The sequence below is a fragment of the Osmia lignaria genome, chromosome 10 (genome assembly GCF_051020975.1).
Source record: "Osmia lignaria lignaria isolate PbOS001 chromosome 10, iyOsmLign1, whole genome shotgun sequence".
Classification (NCBI taxonomy): Eukaryota; Metazoa; Arthropoda; class Insecta; order Hymenoptera; family Megachilidae; genus Osmia; species Osmia lignaria.
Window position 1 is genome coordinate 10,351,615 of NC_135041.1, and position 24,667 is coordinate 10,376,281.

General features: G+C 41.1%; 1 protein-coding gene across 4 annotated transcripts; it reads left to right on the forward strand.

Moving 5' to 3' along the window:
- LOC117611703 (uncharacterized) lies at positions 1 to 24,271 on the forward strand. Of its 4 annotated transcripts, none has more exons than XM_034339835.2 (5): positions 1 to 374; positions 623 to 2,713; positions 16,145 to 16,378; positions 20,024 to 20,089; positions 21,691 to 24,271. In XM_034339835.2, exons 2-5 carry the CDS (start codon positions 1,052 to 1,054, stop codon positions 21,862 to 21,864), a joined length of 2,136 nt encoding a protein of 711 aa, XP_034195726.1. In that variant the 5' UTR covers positions 1 to 374; positions 623 to 1,051; the 3' UTR covers positions 21,865 to 24,271. The 4 variants fall into 4 exon arrangements, with proteins under 4 accessions (XP_034195726.1, XP_034195727.1, XP_034195728.1 ...); XM_034339836.2 differs by having other exon boundaries at positions 946 to 2,713; XM_034339837.2 differs by having other exon boundaries at positions 1,008 to 2,713.
- The last annotated feature ends 396 nt before the right edge of the window (positions 24,272 to 24,667 follow it).

The following is a 24,667-nucleotide window of genomic DNA, read 5'->3' on the forward strand; positions in this document are numbered from 1 at the left end:
CACGATGATGGACCGCGTCAATATCGCCTTTATGTCATCTATGCACGCGAATACACCTTGGAAAGTCATCTATGCACGCGGGTGTACAGTCTGTCTGGCCCATACTCGCCCCACCACGACCAGAAGAACCAGCCGACGTTCCCACTCCTTTGGTTTCACTGTGCCCCGTCGCAAGGCCCAACCTGGTCCCCACCTAAGCAACGAAACTGCATGAGTAAGTGTCAGAGGCACTCAGTACAGTTACTGACGGCCCGTACCGTGAACGATCGCCGTCGCCGTCGACCGTCGTCGTCGTCGTTGTTATCGTTGCCAGCGTCGGATAGAGTCGTGTTCGTTTTACCATGAGTTGCTCTTGATAAACGTATATGCAGTTAGTAAGTGGTGGTACACTCGTTTCACGCTCTCTCTTTCTCTCTCCAGCTGTTCTTCATCGCTTTCGTACCCCGATCTCTTCCTTCCTTCGTCGTTCTAACCGCGTTGTCCCCGGAGACAGATTTTCCGCAACTCCCGTGCACGCTCGCGGATGTTAGCAGGTGTTCCGTATTCCGCGCGAATCAGCCTCTTTAAAGGACATCCCTCGAGACAAGTAAACAGGACACGATAACGATAACTTATCTTTCAGATGAGATGCAGTGCTGCAGTTCGTCATTAGTATTAGAGTCCTTAAAATTCGGTTCATTTCGCGCACAGTGTCTCCGGTGTCTGCAATATGTTTCACTGAACGCCCAGTTTCTTAGTGTACAATTACATTCTACGTGATTGATACAGTGAATTATTCGCATAGTCAGGCAGTAGACTAAAAAATCTGCTAGTACCGAAATCTGCCACCTTGTACGAACAACTTGTTGCACGTTTGCTCCAAAGTAGTGGCGTATATAAACCGTTGATATATTTAAAGTAATCTCCGCCCTGATAACCTGAAACCCTAACGTACCCTTACTAAAGACAGAAAGTGAGAGAGAAAGAGACGTCGAAAAAGAAAGGAAGATCGTTTAATTGATGAACAGGTGTAACTCGTCGACGAAGTGACAGTGTGTTCTCGAATGTGTATATGGACGAGATCGTGACGATGACGGTTCCACCGACACTACCGGCGAAGACTCAGCCCCGGGACCCGAGTCAGGTTGCCCGGCAGACTGTATCAATCCGGACTGTTTCCAATCCCCCCACGGCTCCTCTTAGCACCGGGGCCGGAGCAACGGTATTTGTCGGGCTCGCAGCTCCTGGCGTCGATTCCGCGGCAGCCTGTAGGAGAAGAATCCCGGAAGTGCAATCCGCGAACGGCTACGGTAAGCAGAGCACCGTGAAGTCGGCTCAGAACCTACCCAGCCAGCAACAACAGCAGCAACAGCAGCAGCAGGCGGCGCATGTGGTGAAGATCAAGATCAATCCGGATGGTGAGAAAAACGGAAGGGTGATATCGACCGTTCGATTGACTCTGGACGAGAAGATCGTCGGGCAGGAAGCCGAACAGGAGAACGGGAACGGGATCGGGATCGCGTGCGAACATTCGAGCAAGCGTGACGGTTGTGTGGTCGTGAGTGCAGCGAATCTGGTGAACGAGCAGCGTTGTGAACGTGCCGGTGCCGGTGAAGGCTGTGTGAGGATCAGCGTTGCTTGCAACACCTTCGAGCGCAACAACAATAATAACAACAATAAAGATAAGCGTAACCGGAAGGACAGCTCGGAGAAAGACATGGTTCACCGGGAGAGCTCGGAACCTTTGAACACCAGCTCCGCCAACAATCGTTCTACCAGCGCCTGCTTCTACTACAATTCGTATCCGAGTCATTTGAACGGTATGGTGATGTCCAGTGGGCAATGTTCGCCAAGCGACACCCTGGACAGCGGTACGTGCAGCGATCTCGATGGCACGCCACCGCCTCTTCCGAAGAAAAAGAACTCTAGCACTGTTATGCTGGCAAGCGATCAGCATAATCGAACTGGAAGTCTGACCAGTAGCGGGGCGGAAGTGGACAGTGACGATAACGAGAGCAACATCAGCTGCGATTCATTGAACGCCGGCGACTTGAACGACAGAATAGAGGAAATCAATGGTAACTCGAATGGAGTTAATCGATCGTCCCTGGATTTCCGAGGACATTCAGAGAATAATCATCGTCAGAAGTACCGGGACATGAACGACGTTCCAAATTTGAACCAATTGAACCTGTCGAACGAGAAGGAGGAACGAACGAGCAAGGAGACCGTAACGACGCCGGAAATTCAATCGAATTCTTGTTCGACCAGAGCATCCCCCAGCGTGTCCCCTTCGCCGTCCGCAACTTCTTCACTGTCGAAAGCTTCATCCACGCCGAGAATCCGGAGTCCTGTGTTGACGAGCGAATCGAATGGCAGGCTATCATCGCCGGTTGTGAAGGAATGCACGTACGAGGAGAGGAAACAGGAACAGGAGAGGATAGGACAAGAGCCTGTTGGTGGTGAAGTTGACGCGAGCATCAATCCTGTGACTGGGAAGAAGTACCTGTACGAGTACGACAGGTTCTACAAGTTTCACGTGAACGAACTGAAGGGAAACAGCAAGGACACGAACAGGGGTGTGGTGTTAGGAGATAAGGACACCGACGAATGTTTCGCCGGTTACAAGATCCTCGACAAGGAAGCCATACGAAGTGCCAAGGGAACCGTTCGCGGTGTCAAGAACAGGGTGCGAGCTGGTATCGCGACGTTCCTTCAAAAACCCTCCTCTCAGGTTAGTATATTTCATTCCGTTCCACGATTCTGTTCCGCGAACGATCCGTGGAATTCCTGTTGCGTGCCAATTAACGGACGATCACGGCAGCTAAAGGAATGTTAAACAGATACGGGGAAGCGAATGAGAACTTTAAATTAGACGATGTTTATCTGGCATCGGGGCTGCAGCAGCGTTTGCGGAACGTTATTTCTGTTGGAAGCCGAGGAAAAAAGTAACTTATGAATCGTCAAAGCTTTCTCTATCGATCGTTGCTAAAACTCTATGGTCTACACGTTGGTAGGAAAAACTTTCGACAAAGAGTTCGCGATAAACGTTGATACGGTTCGTGCATTTGACTGTGACGTGCTTGAAATATCGTAGAAGCATAGAAGCAGTAGGCCAGCCTAAACGACGAACGTCGATTTGTTATGCAAATCAGTAGCTGACACCGCGATCACCCGACAAGCCTTTCAACACGTTCGAGCCGAATGGTATCGAATGGCAAGTTCGATCCTGTCGATCGACCAGCGGAGTTCTATTTACCCGTCTCCGGTACACTTGATTCGCGACCCCGGCATGGTGCTGGGTCGAAGCGAAAAGCGTTAGATTTACAGTTAGATCGCCTCTGTCCATCGGCGACCAGTTTGGAGTCGACGTTGACTGGCGTCGATCGATGACGTAGCTGTCCAGTCCCATGTGGTCCCATTGCAAAGGTTTCCGGTGTTGCCAGGCAAGACAGCAAACGTGGTGCATAGAACACCGGCGAATCATACACACCGTCGATGCAGAACGGATCGACATAACGGTAGATCCGATAAAGCGATATTATGGCAACGTGCTGGAGAACGTGCTCGTTCTCCCTACCCGCTTCTCCCGCCGATGTTCTTTCTTTGTTGTTCGTTCCTTTGATTTTTTATTTCATTTTCCATCCCTTTACTCGCGAAACGTACCTGTGTCAACCTGGCCACTTGGATTTCTCCGAGTATCCCTTTGACGCGTGCATGCTGTCTACTTCGCGAAATTAAAAAGAGAGAGAGAGGGAGACCGAGTTTCACTCATAATTGTGAATTCGTTGTATTTTTAGTATTACCTCCATCCATGCGTTTTCCAGGAAGGTGGATATGGGTTTCGAGGATTCTTCTGTTTCAAGAGACTCGAAGGATATCCAAGAAAATGGAATGAATTTCCGTAGAAATTTATTTAGATCATATCTTGATACTCCGAAACAAAAGAATTTAAAGAAAAAAGTGCTTTATCTCGAAAAGGACTTAACACGTTCACCGTTGACTCGGTTATTTATTCAAGTCCACGTCTCTTCTTGTACATGTACAGTGTCGAAGGTTTGACGCAACAGAAGTCGTCAGATTGTACAATATTCGCCAGTAAAGCGACGTAATGGCCGCGTTTCGCAACGCGTTTCTTAAAACCTCCTCGCAACAGGTACATTTACGGGAGTCATTTACTTAGTGACAATTTTCCTCGGTTTCTTAACGCGTTTCATTAGCGGCGAGAAAGAAAAAAAGGGAACGCAGAATTACGGTCAATGTTCTAACAGAAGGAGCAAACGTTAAAAAAGGAATGTTTCTCTAGAGAGGCTCAAATTAGAGGATTCAGTCGTTGGGAAGTAATCTGTGGCCGGACTGTCGTAACTGTACCCCTTTTTCTGACCGTAGAAAAATGAGAGCACCGGGTATGCAATTCATTTTCTTCATTCGCTGGTACACGAAATCTGTTGCGGTTGTGCACAGTAACATTCTTAATCTCTTGTATTACGCATCAATTTCGTTGTCACGTAGTCAGTCAGACAGTCAGATACATTTATTACCTGTTTTTATTGTCGTGAACGCGATGTTAATAGGTTGACTATGGTCAGGGTTATCGATAACAATCAATGGAATTGCGTAATCGTATGAAATCAATGTCTAAACTTTGATCAGTAAGACGCATATTACTTGTTTTAAAGGTTTCTAGGAACAATCTAGGAATTATTCGATGCGATTACATAAATACATCTATTAAAATTAATAGTAAAAATTCATAGAAATTTATGTTAAATTCATAGCCTTGGTTACAGATTACCATCATTGAAAATTCTGCAATCTCAAAAGCAAGTATTTTGATTTTATGCATTCTCTGGTTTGCGTTGTTTCAAATTTTCACTCCTTCCACGCAATTATAATTGCACCATGGCATTATTGTAGAGCAAGCTACACGGCAGAGGGCTTGAAAAGAAACAATTTATCGACGACCTAGATAACCAATCGGTTCGCATTGAAAGATCCGTTCTCGAATCTCGGTCCAGCAGTTCGATACCTTTTCTCCCCATAAATCATATTTTTGCCACTACGATTCAGCTGTTGTTATTTCAACTGCATCGTCGTCGGTTTCTAACTGGTATCCTGAATCACGGTAAAAGTCAGGACGCGGAGATTCTACTGGTAGCCTTGCGATGAGAAAACGCGGGATAGGAAGTCACGTGGTTACTTCCGCGTAGCTAACAATATGAAAGCAACGTTAGATATCGTCGCTGACATAACAGAACGCGTACGAACGGAAACCGCTGTCGTAATTTCCTGGTGCGCGAAGCCACTTTGCGGTATCAGGATGCATCAGGACGCTTCTCAGAATTCTCATCTTCTCAACGTTATCGCATGCATTATCGTTGATACTACGCTAACGATGCGTTTGTTACTATTCTAGAAGGATCAACCTTTTTACAACCAGAGTTTCGTTGATATGTTATTTGATATGATAGTTTTGTTGTTACAAAGTGACTGATTAATCACGGTGATCTCCTGCGGCTACGCTACCTTGATGCTGTATTTAATTAGCTGCATTTGTTAAACAGTTTTCAAACGTTTACCCCGTTCTCATCCCTTAATTATTCGATTTCGGTAGATTTAAGCGAAATTTCAGAAATTACGTACGTAATCCCACGTATTCAATGGTTAACGAGCATTCAATTTCTTTGAATCCATAAATCCGAGTATTCAAATTTAACCGCGACATAAACATTCCGGCAACTTTCATTTTGACACATTTCACCCCATTGATTCCGGATTAAACATGAAATATGCAGTGACACGCTAGAACTTAGATACATAGCTGCACGTGCTCATTTCGCGGCTTCGCGAACGATTGAACAGCATTACCGGTGTAATTAAAACGTCGAGGTCCTGCCGATCGAATTATCCTGTTTCGGAATGCGTCCATTAAATTAAGGTCTACGCCACGGCGGGGTTGGTCGGCTTGTATCGATGGCAGAAAGTTTCATTACAAATCCCGCTCGATCGTATCAGCTGCACGGTGGACGCACGCCAATTAAACGTAATTTGTAATGTAACATAATTGACAGAACGAACCGCTGTGGTCATGATCGATGAAATCTTGATCGGAAAAACAGCAGAAACACTTCGACTTGAAACATGGTATTGCAAAGTTTATAAATCTTGTCTTTATATGGTTAATTACCTTGTTTTCGATTATCCAGCAAGCTGCAAAGTGTATAGTACTGTTATTTAAAAGGGGTAATATGATACGGTAATGTAGATACGCATGGCAAATACCAGGTCACCGTGCATATTTGCAAATAAATTTCTTTATTAGATATTTGAGCTTTTCAAATTATAGGTACTAATGGAACGGAGGAATCGATCGAGGAAACGATCGAACAGTCTAAGTCGAGTCTTGAATCGAATTAACGATTTCCATCGACCTGCTTTCTTTCGTTTCCGATGGAAACCACCGATACCGGTGCGGTACTCAAAGTTCATTTGAATGTTTATTTGCGTGCAAACCAAATAAGCATCGCCGAGAAATAGAACATGAAGCGTGACATACCGCCTGCCCATAAGTGTCGATTTCGAACGGTTCGAGGCCAGAACAGATCGAAAAGAAAGTTTGCGACTCTGTACGACAAAGTGGGTCGTGTTTCTGCCGGGTTTATCATCGATCATTTCATTTTCTTCGTCAGGTTCATCGAAGTGGGTTGGTCGCGTGTACCTGTTCGAACTAATTTCACGAAAACGTATCCATTTGCTATATTGTAATAAAATTTGCGTAACTTGAAAATCTAAGAAAGCATTAACGAAGCGATAAAAAGTGAACGGTTTTTAAATGAAAAATCCATTTGTTTCAAAAGCATCGTAGACAGAATCTCGTTCACGTTCTCGATCAACGCGTTTCTTGTCGAACAATTTTCGAAAGTGCTCGCTCAGCTCGATGTAACCGGCGCGTAAAGGTTGAATGAACCGGCAATAGCTAGCCAATAATCGGAATCGCGCAATCGGACAAGCAAGTAAGCAAACAGGTACCCACTTCTTCGACCCACTTCTTCCTCGCCGACTTCCGGTTTTTCGTTCTTGCAATTCCACCGCATAGAGGTATCGCCGAGACAGCCGAGCATCGTGAATTTCCCGGTTAAAGAAAACGCGGTAGGCATGTCCACGAGACAAATCGGGTGGGAAAAGAGAAAGCGGGTCAAAGAGGCCACCGTGGCGACAGCAACAGCGACCAACAATTTTAACCTCCTCTTGGATTCGTTCAACCTTCTCTCTGGTCTCCTTATTTCCTCTTCTTTCGCGGGCTGCACCAACCTTTCAGATGATTCCGCTTCGATCGAACTTCGAAGTATGCCATTGAATTTGAATAAATGCCTCTTGGCGTTTCTTCCTCCAACGTAAAGTGTATCTCGGGATTATCAATGCGAAAGAGAGTGTGGATCACTCTCACGGATATTCGATTTTTCAATTCACTGCTTTCCATTATTGTACGTATCGAATTGCGATGCACTCGAGTTAAAGAATTTTAAAGTTCAATCCTCGGATAGTAAAGTCGATTCTTTGCTGATTTAACTTCAAATTTTTGCATCTTAAATTTGATTTCTTTTAATTCGTTCTCATTCTTTTTTTTGCAAAATTGTATACTATTTTCTTTCATTTAGAAATTGAATGCACAGCTAGTAGTACAAGTTCTGTATCGTGCCTATCAGCTGATTAATTACGTTCATATTATGTTGCGTGCTACTTTGCACAATTGCTACTAACCCACTTTAGCCCATTGCCCAGCCATGTGTAATGATACATATTGTACATGTAATTTCATTTAACTGGTGAAGTCTAAACTTTAAACGTCACCAGCACATTGGTTCATCGTCCTCGCATTATTAAAGAAAAAGAAACTAAACCTTCTGTCTCTTTCAACATTCCCAGAGCGAGTGGCGTTAAAAGACGCATCGGATCGTAAAGCACATCGCGCGAGTAAGTTCGATGCGTTTCGAAGCGTAACGGTTTCCAGCACGAGAAGGTGTAATCGTACCTTTGATTATCGACTATTCCCCGTCGATCGGTGAGTTGTAAACGATAGCCGTATAAAATCGATTTCGATAGGTAAGCCTTTCGACTAAGTTTCGCCGCGTACCGTTACGCCTTGACGAATTTTACATAACAGAGGCGGGTGCGGGTAGCTTGGTCGCACTGGTAACCCAAAATTTCGGGAATCTGGTCGCTCGGAACCGGTTTATCAAATCTATAACGGAAACGTTGGATATTCGAAAAGTCGTAACGGGAACGAAGTCGATTTCTGAAGCGAGTACTCGAGAGAAGGTATCGATGAGATGTAAGTACACGTAAGTGGTTTCTAAATACCATCGCGGAGAGAGATTTTTCCAAGTGAAGATAGCTTCGTAAATCTTGGCAAAGGGATACGGGTCGCGTGCGAGTTATGGTCGCGGCTTTGCCCGCGGATTCGAAAGCGGAGAAATGTGAACGAGAGTGTGCAATGGTGTTTACGAGAACGTTAAATGATCAGGGTTAGTCATTAACGATCATTAACGATCTGCACTGTAAATTTAATGTAATCGAACAATTGAGAAAATAGAAAGATGATTTTTAGTAATAACAATTTTCTTGTGGAAATAAAATCTTTCCAGAAAGAACTGCGCTGTTCTTTGATCGCTCGGCTAACGATGCGCTTCTTGCAACGTGCCGGCGCGCTACATCATTACTCTTACATCATTTCTAGGAACTATGGCGCGGTTCCCACGAGACCGTGACTTTAGCCGAGAATGCAAATCCGTTCGACGATTAATTAGGATTCCCCTCGGCTCAGTCAGTGGCGTGTAATCGGCGTTCGTCGAGGCGCGTTTCGACGCCGGCGTATCGCGAGAAGAAAGGAAAAATCGTCCGTGGAAACCGACGGAATGCGGCTTTCCCGCTTTTGCATCCTGTCTGACATCCTTGACAAAACACCACGGCAGAGGCGGTAATTACCAGCCGCCGCGCCGCGTTGAAGAAAAAAGGTACGATCCGTGAGAAAGAAATGATTGCGTCGACGATCAGCGCGGCGACGCTTGCCACTTTCCATTCGCGACGTCGTCGTTGACATTTTCGCGGCACGCCGACCATCACGCTCGATCGAGCATAAACGATCAGCCGCGTTTCACGAAAGCGTACTTTCTTCTCGGAATTCGGCATTCCTCTCGCGAGGCGACTGATTAAAACTTCATTATAATTATTCAACTTTCAACTATTAGACTGTTACACGTTAAATGATTCATTTTGGAACATCGAAAGTTTATTCCGATTCGATAACACGAAAGTGCCGTAAATTAACGCTTATTTTCCATCAATTTGAATCTGAAAATCACCGCGCAAACTTTTACTAGCCAATTATAGTGGAAAAAGGAGAGCACTTTTAATTACTCCAGTTCGTTAGCCTTCGCGTACGTTAATCACGTTGAACGTGAATGAACTTTGCGGTGGTCGAACATTGGTTCAACATGGTACGAGAAATCGATGTTTGGAGCCGTTTCGGAAATTAACACGGCGACTACGAACCCATCTACGCCAGGAATAATGAGCAGTGAAAGCTTGTCGTTGGAAATCCATCAAAACGAGGCTGGCTTCGTTAAACAAGCCAGCTCGAAATATCGACTTCATGTATATTAAATCGATGTTAGTGAAATAGATAGCACGTTGAATCGTTAATCGAGCAACCTTGATAAAGATGTATTACAAAGTGTACAGGAGTTTATGTTGTACATGTTGAAAGCATTCATTCAGGTAGCAAGTTATTAGATGCAATATAATTAAATGACGCTCCTTGAAAATTAGTGAGACTTTATCCGGATAAGCTCTGCTTTAATATCGCTAATTATATCGTTTATAACGACACAGAATCGTTAATAGGGCAATTTGTTACGTTCATTTTCAAATTAATGAATGTGATATAATTAATCTCTCAAAATATTCAGTTTTCTCTATATAATATATATTTTTTGAGGTTTTAATACTGATACAAGATCACAATCTGTCGCATCGATTCGACGAGTAACGAGAGAAGCTAGCGTCGAAACGCGTGTAATTGTGCGTTCGGTGGTCCCGGGAGATGTAAATTTCTTGGCTATCGAATAAAAATAATGATACCTTATTTATCGTTTTTATAAATCGTAAAGGAACACTCGGTCGAGATTACGCTGTCTGGTAACTTTCTAGCAGCATCTTCGGGGAAAGATGGGAACGAGTGTTTTCTCAGGAGACGAGGAAAAAACTAATCTTCATCGAGCGAAAATCTAACCCTCTGTTGCAACTAAGAAATTAAGCTAGTGAATGGTAAGGTCGTTGTTTAAAACTTTCTTTTCACGTGAAAAACCCTCGATTTAAGCCCCTGTTTTTGAACATTTACACGAACGTCGTAATGAAGTTTTTCAAGAAAGACGTTTGTCAATATTTATGCTCGGGTTAAATAACTGCATTATTTATCGATGTTGCAGAATTGATTAGTAGCTGCCATTGGAATTTAACTTGGCAGCCAATCGATATCGAATGAGAATTATAGATTTTCGATACGATATGTCTAGAAGATGATAATTGAAATGTTTAAGTCACTTTCCTATGGAAATAAGATTTCTTATAAATTTTAAATTGCACTGAATTTTTCTCCCGATAACTTGTTCATTTGTCGATAAAAATATGTCCTCTCTGGACTGTCTGTGAAATGTATTAAATGGACGTATGTATAAACGAGTGGAGACCCCAAACTGCACATAAATAAATACTTAATGTAGTTGATTTGCCTTTTAAAAGGTCGCTTTTCCTAAATAACGAGTTCATTTTCTCGGCCGGCATGCTAAACGACGCTCTCCGAAAAGATTTAAACACATCAATATCACTTCATCAGCAAAAGTTGACGATTGATTTATAGCTAAACTTAGAATCGAACTTCTCACCGCTTTTTGCCGCGAGTTTCTTCTCGCGATTCCCAATTTTCAGCCTTACTTTCGCGCTTCGTTTCCCCGCATACTTCTTTAATCTCCATTCAAGTTTCTGCGCTAGCAACACCGTGAAATTTGTCATTTTCTAGCCGGAATATTTTTCTTTCATCGAGATATCACCTTTCGACGAACGAGCTTTCTCTTTACCTCGAACAATTCTTCGATTGCCGAATTTCAGCGATGTACAAGTGAATTTCACGCGTGAAACGAACGTTTCAGAATGAATTATTTAACCAGTCGAAACACCGCGAGCGTCCCAATTCGTTCGAAATTTCCGTACGCTTGTTTTCGAAACGACATTTGTTCCCCTTTCGCGAACGAGAACTTCTCCACGGACAGGTACACGGCGAAAGTCGCGAGTACAAAAGTGTTATTAGAGAAATGACAATGTTCGCGAATCCGCTTGGTGGTTATTCAGAGCACGCTCGCGGCGCAGCGGTTTAAATTGCAAAACCTTTCGTACGCGTTCCCATCGAAAGGATTGTATCGCACGGTTGCATGGAGCCGAGAGAAAGAACGTGACCGCAAAATGGAAAGAAAAAAATTATTCGTACGTAGTATGATAATTGAATGGATTACTTCTATGGAAATTTCTTCGTCTACCGTTCAATCATTTCTTTCAAGCGCTTCTTCTATCGCGACAAACCACCGTTTGTCTCTGGTAATTTAATATGACGGTCACCACTGGCCGGCACTACGAATTTCATTTTATCACGTCTTCGTGACTGTGACGCTCAATTTTTCACGCCGTTACTCCTTTAATCTAGAAAGTATCGAGCGAACGAATTTATTCGACTACGTAACGCGTTGCATGCTGCACGAACGTCATAGAAGATCTCTTTTTGCACCTCTGCGAAACATTAATCGCGTAATCGTGTTCAAAGTTCCGTATACTTAATACAAGTTTTGCAATTTAAAAGAAGGACGAAGATTAACAAATTTCTATTCAGATTTGTTTCGAATCGTTCGTCTTTTGAAATTCCAACACATTAACCGTCGCAGTAGAAACAGCCGTGCTTAGTCAGACGCGTGATGACAACTTACTTTTCGTTTCACGCTTCGAATCACTGTTTCAAAATATTGGAATAATATTTCTTTCGTCGTTCCTTGAATTATTTCCATTTAATTACACTCACAGATGCAAACTGAAGAAACGGTGAGTCTCGGAAATCATAAAAGTTGCGAAATTGAGGAAGATTGAAATTAATGAAAGATTTAAGCTTCGAGAAATACGATGGCGATACAGGATACAAAGTCAGCTGAAAGGACGAAGGACGATGGAACAGAAATAGATATCCTTGTAGAAGTTTTCGCGCATTCCGTCGGATCCAGTTCATCGACATTAATAGCGCGAGAAGAGAAGTTGCTTCGAAGGTTATCGCGACTCCACGTGTTTCATAATTCTGTATTCAAGCTGCTTTCTTCCATCAAAATCATGAACATGGTTAATCTGAAATAGTTGGAGGATTAAAAATTGATCGACCCTTCATTGGCAACAGGGTTGACACGTGATCTCAAAGAGAAGCTTGTTTATAATTCCATATGAACCCCTACCTGCTAAAATCTCACCATCCCTTCACCCCTTATCGCTTGCATAATCTTATATTTATGTTTCCAGCAAAAGGTTAATTTTTTGTCGTTTTTTTTTATCAGGTATTTTCCACGAAAGTTTGCAATGAGTTGAGCTGAGCTGCTCGTTGCAGCGTTGTTAATCCGTTTACGCAATGCTCGATTAAAAGTGATTATGAAGACAAACAATAGCGAGGAAAAGTGTAAATATGTAATTATATCTCGCTCATTATCTCTGTTTGTACCACGTGTGCCAGAAATGTCCGTGTCGGACACGTTGCAATTGCACTTTCTTGGATTTTCATTAAAACGGAACCCTACTTTTGTTTAAACGCTCGTAGTCATTTATCATAGACTAATTAGATTGATTTATTTTATTTGCAATATGATTTTATTATCAGTTCGTTTTATTATCATGCTGGCTCCTTCATAAATATTTATCATATAATTTCCTTCAGGATTATTTGAAATTTACTTGGCATTTGGAGAGAACGTAACAAGCAATTATAAAACGCTTATTGAACTTTCCTTTCGATTTGTTATATTTTCAAAGAAAGTTAAGAAGTCTCGATGCATATTGCATTATTAATATATCAAGATCTGTATGCACATATTTATGCACTTTATCCACTTCGAGGTGAAGTCAGCAAGAATCTATTGGGGAGTCTAAGTACCATGCGCTGCCGACTTTCCGGACGGATCCTTATTTAGCAATAGGAAAATAGACTCTGTAATATTCATGTGACGAAACAATATAGTAGGAATTCTCGCGATTTGCTCTATTGCCGGATGTTGATGCGAGCAAATCGATCACATCCAAAGAATATTATAAATCCTAACCAGCGTGGCCACTTTCAACGTGACCGCTAATGAACATACATTACGCATTCGCGGTTGGCTTCGGTGTAAAACCGGATCCTTCGATCCAGGTGTATGATCGACGCGATAAAAGGAAACTATAATTGCATAGGAATGCCAGGTAGAATCTCGACAACTCGTTTCTTATTCATTTATTTTTTTTTTCCTTCTTCTTTATGTTTATTTACCCGCTTGCGCCATACACTTAAGACGTAGCTGCCTAATTGCATGATCTACCGATCGGTTGGGATGCGTTAAGACAGCAAATAACATTTGTATAATACGATACCAACGATCTATACACTCTTGACGTTCGAAGATTTATTTCCTAAGGACTCGCCAAGTGTCAGCTCGCGATTCACCGAGCTTTACGAGAATTGTTTGCGGGATAGTTGTATGGTTGTCTCGTTTGCGAAGGATATTCTTAACGACAAGAGAGAAATAATTGATTTTCTGAATTGATGAATCTCTACCACTGCAAGACAGCTGCGCGTCTTATGAAATCTGCAATTTTATGTTTGCTTCTGCGTTTCAAAAGAGGCTGTTGAAAGAAGCGTATGGAGCAATATTTTTTTCAACATTTTCCAAGTTGCATTTTCTTTACAACGATTTAAATAGGTAATTCATATTTTCTGAACGATCTCTGCCACAGTAGAAATGGCTATGTGTAGTCAGACACGCTCTAATTATAATTACACACTCAGAATACTATCGTTTCGTTTTCCAATTCAAACTTTCCACCTACTGTTTAACATAGATTAAATAGTATTAATGTAACTTAGAAAACTTCTTTAAGTGCTATTTTACATAAATAGTATCTAATTACCATTTAGTATTCTCTCTAACCTAATTTCTAACTTTTCCAAATTTTCAAGAGTTTCAATAAATTTTCATTTGAAACAAGCATCGAGGAGATTCGGAATAGTGCAATGATTGAATTCGCGAATGCGAACTGCACGTTCCCTCCGCTTTCATACAAACTGGTGCACATAACTGCAACCAGAATGTCCCGCTACTCGATATGGGAAACTGGCGTATTTTCGTGACAGTGATATTCAAAATACCTATCGCGAATTCCAACACTGAATAAAATCAGTCTGAAACGTGGCATTAAATTTATCAAAATCGTGGGATGCTTCATCGGTACCATATCGTTTGTTTACGGGAAAAGCTAGTCCTTTTAAAAACTCGTATCTTCAATAAATCTCATTTATCCTTTTAACATTTCTTCGTCCCTTTTAAAGGCGATACTTTCAAGCGCTTGTTAAAGTAATTTATAATCGGTTAAATGAAACAATTCCCTAGAAAACTGATGTCAGACTCCTATGGAAATTCAAGCATTACCGAGATATGGATAACGTCTCAGTCAATGTTAATGGCATACAGTAGCAAAGATATATTATCGTACAATGTTGACCTCGTTTTTAGAATACGAATCCTGCTGCAGACGACTAAATTTAACATTAGATTGATATTCCGCGTGATCATACAGACGTGCAAGGTATAATACATTTTCTTTCTATGGTAACTTTTACTCTCAAACAAAAATTGAAACTGATTTAAATTACACGGTTCGCGTTTCTTCTTTCCCGTAGTTCCTTTCATTTCGACGTTGAATATTTAACACCAACGGTTTAGTTCTGTTTTCAGTTTCTATGCACCAAATCACGTTCAATTTCACGAGTTTGTATCTCCCATCGGTCAGGTCAATTTTCAAATAAAATGTAAACGAGTTTGGTCGGTACGGTATAATCTATTAAATTAATCATTCTATTTATGTTTAGAACACGATATACAGATTGCACCGTTTATATAAGAACTTGCTGTGCCAATACCTTGTTGAAAGTGAATTTTACTAAAATACGACAAGGTAAATTCTTCCGTAGGTTGCCTGAGAATATTTCATCTATTGCAACAAAAATGTTTGATTTCTGTGCCGGAGTAATATCGAAGGACGTTGGAAATCGTTTCTCACATTGCACTTTAAGATCGCAAATAACACCACACACGGCAAATTACATGTGTTGCGTGCACCGACCAATTTTCTCGTCGTTTGCTTAGTGAAAGGTGATTTTACAATATCACAGTCCCCGTATCTTTATTGAATCTGCGTGTTTCAAATATCTTCTCTTTTTATTTATGCAAATGAAAGTATACATAATAGTGAAATTAAAAAATTCTTCAATTAACGATTGCCACGATGAAAATGAATATACGTAATTAGATACAGGAGCAATTGAAATGTTAAGTACATTTTAACTCGACAAAAAATCGTTTGACATTTCTCAAACAATTTTCACTGGTTCGTGAAAATCGTCCACCTGTTAACACGATAGTGAACGTCTCCCATTCCAATTATGTAATATACCACTTCAGTAGGCGCGTGTTCGCATATTTCAATTCCCTTTCTGATTCTGTACGTTCACGTATCGTGTCGAGTGTCATTATCCCGTAACACCCACGGTTACCCTGTACATGCCTACGCGAAGTCAGTTGCCTTCGCTCGATCGTGCATTGTGAATGCAGGCTATGTAAATAGAGTAGGTGCACGATTACAAGTAAGGTTGTAGAACGTGTATCGCGTAAGCGTTTAACCGTTTACCAGGTTAATCAGATGAATTAAGCGATACAACGAGCCATCTGGAGCATTACGAACGTTCCTCAGATCGTTGGTGAACGGCATGCAAATTCGATAATCAGAGATCGGATACCGTAGATTTTTAACGAAAAGCACACGTGTTTGTTTGCAGGCGTACATTAAGAAGGAGCTGGGCAAGGTAGTGGTCTACACGACAACCTCTGGCATCGTCAGAAAGACGTTCTACAATTGTAAGAAGGTGAAGCAGATTCTGAGGACGCATATGGTCAAGTATGACGAGCTGGATCTGTTTGGCGACGCGGAACTTCAGACGGAACTAAGGGAACGTTTGGGTTCCATGGTGATACAATTACCGCAGCTCTTCATCGACGGACAACATATCGGGGTTAGTTTACAATCTAATAATATTATATAAAGAAGAAAGATCTACAAAATTAAACGGAAAGAATCAGAGAAATGGCACAAAATTCCGATGCCTATTTAAGGGAGATCGTTCTGTCTCTTCTTATCGTCGATATCACGTTTTCTATCGATAATACCGTTCACGTTTTACAGTTATTAGTAAGAGAGAGAATGTTGAATAACGAGACACAGGCATCTGTTGGTGAGCGGTTAGCAAGTTGCGTTGAACACTCGTCAAACCGATCCGTTAGTTCTCGTTATCGATTTTCACGCCTACGGAATATTATATCTCGAAGAAAAAAGAACGAAAAAAAATTTTTCGTTAAATTTGTCGCAAGATCGATGACGCGTGAAAAAGGTAAGAAGCTATAAAAAAAGCATATGCTGGAAAAACACTGTTCTCTCCAGAATTTTGCAGTATTTTAGATCTATAGTACGTAATAACAGAGACCGCAGGAAATACTGAAAATAATTACAAAAAGTACGATGAAAATAATCGTTGTTATCACAGTCGGTGAAGAATTTGAAAAATTGTTATTTCGTGGTGGAAACTTTATTACGAAACAGCAGACACGTAGCAGGCAATAATAAAAGTAAAACCGTAATGGAATTCTTCGCTAGAACGTATCACGAATACCGGCACGCGAGTACACGGTGTGCAGTTAGATTTTCATTTCTGTGTCGCATTTAGCGGAACGGACGATTTTTATTTCGCTGCTTTTCTTACGCCACATTTGCGTTCGTCCTTTTGTTCGTTGAGGCCGATTATAATACGCGTCACATGCTGCTTTTCTGCTACGTTTACGATACTTTTACTCGCTTTATCGGTCGAGTGCGCGAAGAAAGTATCCCGCGAACGATATTGCACTTTACTTTGAAGCCTACCTTCCCTCGTTTCGGACGTTTATGTGTGAAAAAAATCATCATCCTAGAACGTATCCCAAGTATTATTCTACCGTATATTTACGACTTTCACTCGTTATACACCTGCTGATTTGATATGCAAAGGGTTGTAAGAAAATTGAGATCAAGGATTGAATGTCTATTGAGGTCACTGCCTACGTTCCTTGCATCATAGATTTCTGGTACATCAATAATAAACACTGAAAATTGTGCCAATATAACAATCGCACGCTCTTAATCCTTTGTCATTGTAGATTAAAAGAAAAACTTGCCTGTTCCAATTGTTTTCTATCTTTTATCTCATGACTTTCTTCTTCGTCTTCGTCTTTCCTTTGTCGTATCGTATTGAGAATTTATTTTTTAAGTACATTTTTTTTTTTTTTTTATACGACGAACATGGTGCGTCGTTAATTAGAGTTTTAATAAACATCTGTAACACCTATCTCATAACTTAACGCTAAAAATGTATAATTGTAGAGCGCCTTTGACCAGTTATTTAAACGTTCTATCCTCCCAATGTTCTTTTTCAAAGAAGCTTCTGCATTTTGTCTGTGACACTAATTAATGAAACCGGAGTGGCTTCGCATGGTGTGTATGCGGCGTGGTCGAGCTGGAATGCAGCTAGCTGGAGCGTAATCTTTGGTTTGCACACGATCGCCAGGAGAGACCACAAGAGTCCCTTGTAACGCAAGCGACTTCACCTTTCGTGTTCGGTCCCTCTCTTTTTCTCGTTCTCTTTCTTGCCATCAGCCTTGGCTCGAACAGTTTGACATTTCGCTAGCAAGCTTATCTGCTTGGCTGACAAGCGACCGACCAGAGCAGAGATGAGCTCTCTGCTTATGTTTTATACTCGCTTCGGAATTAAATCAGTTTTTAATGTCAAAACGCTTTTAAATTTTATCAAGACCATAAGTAGATGCACTATGGGTGAAAGAGCTTTGAGTTGCAGGAAATACGTCATTAAGTGTCGGAAGTCACGCATACGAGTAAAATTAGGGAAGTTTAGAATATCGGATTAATTAGCTGCTATTATACGTTTATGTTATCAGAGTACATATAGAAATAATTAGCATGCATTGTGAGAATAAATTGTTCTAAATTAATTGTCTAATATTCTCAGCAACTAATTGTAAGAGGAAACAATGATGAGAAGAAGCCGTGAGAAAGTGCCCTTAAATTCGTATCAGGACGAACAGTTTTATAAATAAAACTTTGTAAGACGTTGATTTGCTATCAGAAAAATCTACTAGACACGTGGAACGGTTAATTGCCGAGCGTACTTGATCGAAACTCAACAACTTCAACCCTTTTGCTGTTTGAATTAATAACGACTGCAGGAGCACAGCCAGTGTCGCGTGGTCGCCTCGCATTAATTACAGGTCCCCGTTATGAGGTATTAATTAGAGCAAGGCAACTGCCACAAACTTTCAATCCGATTACACGGTTCTTTTTAGAATCTCGCCAACGTTGACATACTAAAATTGCGTAACTTTTCGATTCGTTCGACCGAGAACGCTCGTGATTTCTTTGGAATTTCTCCAAGCCTTCTAATGACGCAATTTATCAACCGGTAAGTTGTAATTCTACACCGAGGTTGTCGAAGTACACGTCTAATTGTACGACGCATAGTTGTTCGTTTACTCGATTTCGAGTAGATTAACCCTTCTTTTTTTGAGGGGCAACAAAACCTGCCCGTTTAATGCACTCGTCCGTAGAATACGGTCGAACAATAAACAATTCATAAAGCAAAAACGTCGTGCACACACGTGTGATCGAAATACCGACAATAGATCGTATATTTTTTTCCTTTTTTTTTTCTTCGTATGGTTTTTGCCTGTCGTTCCACGATGTTTTTCATGAAGCTGGCGGATCAGAAGTACAGACAACGTTCGGTGAAAGGCATCAATCGTTCCTTTTTCGTAACGTGTTGCGACAGCCACTCGAACATGGATGTAAAGAATGCTTCAGGGATTTTACCCGTTTCGTCGAGGACCCGTCTTCTTGGTCCTTTGTAACAGGTGCTTTGGAAGTTTCAATGGACGAGGACGAGGACTGATCACAATTGGTGGGGAACTTAATAGGTTGTTAAAGAGACAATTTATCAGGATACCTAGGATATTATACTTAAGCTTCTAAATTGCCGTTTGAGAATTATTAATAGTAATGGCATATTAATGCGTCTCGTCATCGATTAGTACCTTCTACTTGACGCGCAGGACGGTCCGACCATAAAGCAAAATACTACTTAACAGAATTCAGCCACGCGGACCGTCTGCTGTCGCGAGGCTCTCTTTCGAAAGTGTCGAGGCCGTTATTACAACTCATTAACTCACTGATGAGAAACGACGAGACAGAGAAAAATCGTGGAACAGCATTCGAATACGTAATCGTTCAAACGGCGAAGTACCGGTAGCAGATGTCAGCGATAAAATACCACGAAACGGGTAAATCGTTTGACAGCAAAACCTAAGTGATTACGAAGGTTATTGTCCGCGTCATAAATATTTTCATGCGATTTCTCCTGTTTACACGGTCTCGCACAACCGTTTAGTATCGTGGAACTCGTGTCCTGTAATCGTACAATAGTTTTATCTCGCTTACTTTCGCAAAGAAACGGAATCGCGGGGGAAAATGATGGAAGAAAGAAATTCATGTAGTTTTTACAGATCTTCATACAGAGCTTAATTAATGTGTACCTTGATTAATTATCGTTTTTCTGTTGCAGGGATTTGACACTGTAGAGCGATTGAACGAATCTGGAGAACTGAGAGACATGCTCAAGCCTTATCAGGTAAATTATTTTAATTAACAAATGAAAAGTAATAAAAAGATTCTAAGTAAATTTTCAATCCGAATAACGATAAAAATGCTAATAGCACTGTTACACAAGAAATCTCCTACACTGTATAAAATATTTTTCATCTGACGTAATGAAAAATTACCATAGCAAAATACTTATTACTTCATCGATTCGGGAGATAAAGTTTTACTTAGAAAACCTCGAAGACCGGGTTGCAGTTCGATTCAATGTTATTTAGATTGCATCGTGTCGAAGATCCATCGCTGGTTGCATCCACTGGACACGAGGATTTACCATAAGCTAGCGTCACGAGATACCTGTCGATATTTCTATTCTTCGAGAATTATTTGACCCTTTAAGAATTCCGCGTCGGTTCCAAGAATTCTCTACGTAACTATGTTCCATGTCTTCGGAATATTTATGCCCGGTTGAAGAATGGTACACAATCTCGTGTGTATAACTGTGAGCCATAAAGGAACTTAAACGCGCGCACCGTAATACGTCGCGAACGCAAGGTTGTACAATCCTTTCACTTTTATCCGACGATATCTTACCACCACCTTCCTTCGTTCTATCGTGATCATAAATTTCGATGCCGTGCAATTCAGGTTTACCTTGCAGCGAGCAAAGGTCGTTTACACTTTCTGCTGCTATTATCACTTCCCCCATATTCTGTTATATCGAACAACGGAATCGGGAAGCAAATATTTCGGTCCCTATACAATCTTTCTCATACATTTCTGTTCGTTTTATAAAATAGAGGAACTATAGATTTAATTTCAACATATTCCAGTCTATCAAGGTAGTTAGGAATTAAATCAACACGAATTTCAAAATTATTACTTTCTCCGATTACTTAGCACATTTTTTAACAGAAAACGAATAAAAGTGAAAGCAAAATTGCGCAACGTTATCAAATAAATTGCATTGCATTGCAAACTAGCGTGAAAATCAAGAATCGTCACGCATACTCTGTTATTTCTGGATGTTACCCTCCGGTTAATCAAAGAACAAAAATCTATCATTCGAAATAAATCGAGAATTGAAGCGTTATTTGGACCGAACTTGATAAGGTACTAATCGTACGATTCGGGTACAAGGGTTGCTTTGTTCTTTGAACTCCAATCCTTTATTTCACTTCTAGCTTTGCTCTTTAACTTTTTGACTCTGTAACTCTGCTCTGCGTTCTTCGACTCTTTGATGAGTTTCCACTCTTTGCTTTGACAGAGGGTTAATTAAAGTTCACTCTTCGAAACCAGTGCACTTTTAATAGCGTACCACGCGCGGTATACGCTCGTTACATTTGTCTCCAAGCAACTGAACGAATCAGAAAGAGTTGCACTTAAAATGATAAAGAAAAGACAACTATACGACATCCTGTACACGCGGTGGTATGAAATAGAAATCTGGAAATTCAATTCCTTTTTGCGCAATTAGCGTAATTAAGCAGGAGTTGATTACAGTGAACGTACTTGCATTCACTAACGATGAGCGTAAAACGACCATTTCATAAGAACTGTGGAAGTAAAATTTAATTCTTTCTATATAAAAATACAATTAAGGTTAATTTAACTTTGTTATTTGAATTTCAGAGCGAGGATGCTTGCACCGTTTGCCTGTTCTGCGGTGGTTACCAATGGCAACTGTGCCCGGTTTGCAACGGTAGCAAAAGGTCCGTGCATCGCAACGACTTCACCGCGGAATTCGTCGCCCTGAAGTGTGCAAAATGCGATGTGAACGGTCTAATACGTTGTCCTCATTGCTAAAGTACGAGCATGAAGAGAAACGAGGGCTACGAACGGCATCGTCATCCTCGACGTTATTGCACTCGGCTTCCCATGGCTTGCAACCCCTTCCCTTACACTCGGTTTAAGACTAAGGTGCTACGAGAGTATATTGCATGTTACACGTAACACGTCGAACAGATTCCTTTGTCCAGGAGCGTTCTTTCACTTTCGTTTAGAATTTTCGCCTTTGCTCGCCTCGAGTTTCAAGGGTTTATAGGAATTCGTAGGTAGAGTAGGATTTGAAAATTCGAGGGAAAACAACGCTCGCACGTATGTCGCGTGACTACTCCCGTCAATTGTAAAATATCGACTAATAAAGCTTATCTGAAATTTTGTAATATTAAAATGATGCATCTTCTTATATCGTCGCTGTGAGATTACATTTCGACGGATGTCTGTATTTTTATTTTATCACCGCAATCCTTTTTTATCCCTTTCTAAGTAATTCACTTGAATTTTTCCCCACGCATTTTATTTCACTACTGCGTGTACTTTAGTCGGTAGTCGTAAGTTCAGTGATATACAGACCCTCTTAATCCGTGTTCTTAAACGAACTTTATCGTCGTAGTTATTTAATCGATACAATTTCCGCTACACTTCCATCGACAGTCTCCTAGCGTTCCGTTATTCGTTTGATCCATTTATAAATCTGGTTTGTTGTTAATTACTACGTATCTGCGTGCTGTATAAGTAGAAGAGAATACTTCTATTTGTAAGTCGAAGAGAATCTGACTTCAACCAGGTGAGTGAAACGTTCCAAATGAAACATCCTGTCCGATATCCCAGTCGAATCAAATAATTCTTTCACGTTTTCTTGCACGATCGACGAGAAAAAACGAAATTATTTCGAAACACGATGTCCGTTGTTCCATCGAAGCGCATTCCGTGAGAAAATCGCGGACACTAACGCGCTATTATACTCGAAGTTCCGCAATTAATGGCAACGAACAGGAAATACGTCTTTCCTGAACGTTCACGGCGACAGTTCTCCATAGAATGTTCTGTCCTATATTTTTTTCAGAACGACCGGACAAAACCTACTTTATGCCACGATTCAGGCTCCGCAATTAAATGCGACCGAGTATGAAACTATTGTGCAGCCTTTTCTTCTTCCATAGAAATAACCTTCGAATCCTCGTTTTCTTTGAACAATCCAGACGCGTAATCGCGAACCAGTTCCCTCGTAACCTGCTGTCCCAGATGATTGTTTCGAAAATAACGGTTCAATATAAAACGTGAGCTAGTTTCACCCTTGGTTAGCGAAGTCGGGTATAATTTAGAGTATAAATTTCAAATTCGATTAATTTTTTTAAGATCCTGTATATTCAAAACGATTCGAAGTTATCGTTCTCGCGTCACCCTATGCAACGCCCAATTTATATTTTAATTTAAAGACGCGAGCCCTTCTTTCAATCGTGCAATTTCAAGATTGCCCATCGCGTTTATGTAGACGCACGGTGAATCTGAAGGAAAGAAAAATCATCGGTCGATAAGCGAACAAAGCAGCGATCGGAGTCTGTGCCAGTTATGTAAGTTCGTTAGTGCCGGATCAACGGTTCTATTTAAATTCCGTTTATTAACAACGCGAGATTGAAGGCTTCGTTATATTGGCACGCCTTCGCGTTGTCAATAGGAACTTTTGCGTAGACCCGTCACGTGTAACGACCGATCGACACCTTCTGGACTTTTAATCTGCGACCAGTCGATACGTCCACGGCGTGCGCTTAAATATAAATGAAAAATGTGTATTTTTAAAGAGTACCCGTAAACCGAGTCAAGTTGCCTACGAATCGATCATAAAGTTCTACGTTACTCGATCGAACGAAGTATTACAGAATTAACGTTGCTTTGGCGTTTGAAACTTCGTTCGACCGTGTAATATCCGTTTATTATGTCTTCGTACGACAGGTATCGATTGATATTCCCGACCATTAAACAATTTTAGTTTCTCGTCGACGTGGCACGAGATGGTTAATAACAATCAACCGAGTGCCGGCCTTTCCTTGATTCTATTAAAAACTTCGATCTATTTCCACGATACATGACAGTTCGATAGGCTGCCAGTTATTTAGTGCTCCTCATTGGAGAGAGTTTAGGTTGACATTTATAGGTACTTATATTACACGGTGAGACCGCAACGTTTATTTTCTGGAATGAACAAAACGAGCGCAAGTGTCTGGACAAGCGAAAATTTTGACATGATTTTCAGTTGTAATTTAATTAAATCTTTGATTAATTTCTGGATTATAACTTTTAGAAGAACACAATACCTATAATCAGATTCAAATGTATTCTACTGAATGTATTTAAAATAATATTTATAAGGACAAAGCCCAAAGTGCTCATTAAACACAATGTTATTCTTTCCCTCGGCTCGCACAAGCTTTTATACCTTGCATCATGGCGTCGTTGAAATAACCAACCTCCAATTACTCCAAAGAGAGGGTAAAAGGCATTAACAATGAGAAACGTGTTCAAAAACCGTCCTCTGTGTTAATAAAAAGCGTAAAGCTTCGCGTAACGAAGTTTTTGCTTAAAAATGACAACAGAACCGGTGGGCGACGTTAATCTAAACATGAAAATAGTTGTATCTCGAGCGCGACGTTCGATATCGTTGATGCCTCGAGGGTAGCAAGTCGAACCCCAAAAGTTTAATAGAGGAAGACCGAACCAGTTGCCACAGTTTAACCGTTGATTACTTCGCAAGCAATATCCTGCTTACCAGAAATTGCTACCAACAAAATTATCCGTTAACGTTGCTCAGAACGTCTCGAGACACACT

Bases quoted from the DNA above. Each gene is read 5' to 3' on its own strand.
- LOC117611703 (XM_076690725.1), top strand. From the start codon at position 1,052: ATGGACGAGATCGTGACGATGACGGTTCCACCGACACTACCGGCGAAG. The intron at 2,714-16,144 runs GTTAGTATATTT...GTTTGTTTGCAG, and splicing joins TTCAAAAACCCTCCTCTCAG to GCGTACATTAAGAAGGAGCT. The intron at 20,090-21,690 runs GTAAATTATTTT...TTTGAATTTCAG, and splicing joins ACATGCTCAAGCCTTATCAG to AGCGAGGATGCTTGCACCGT.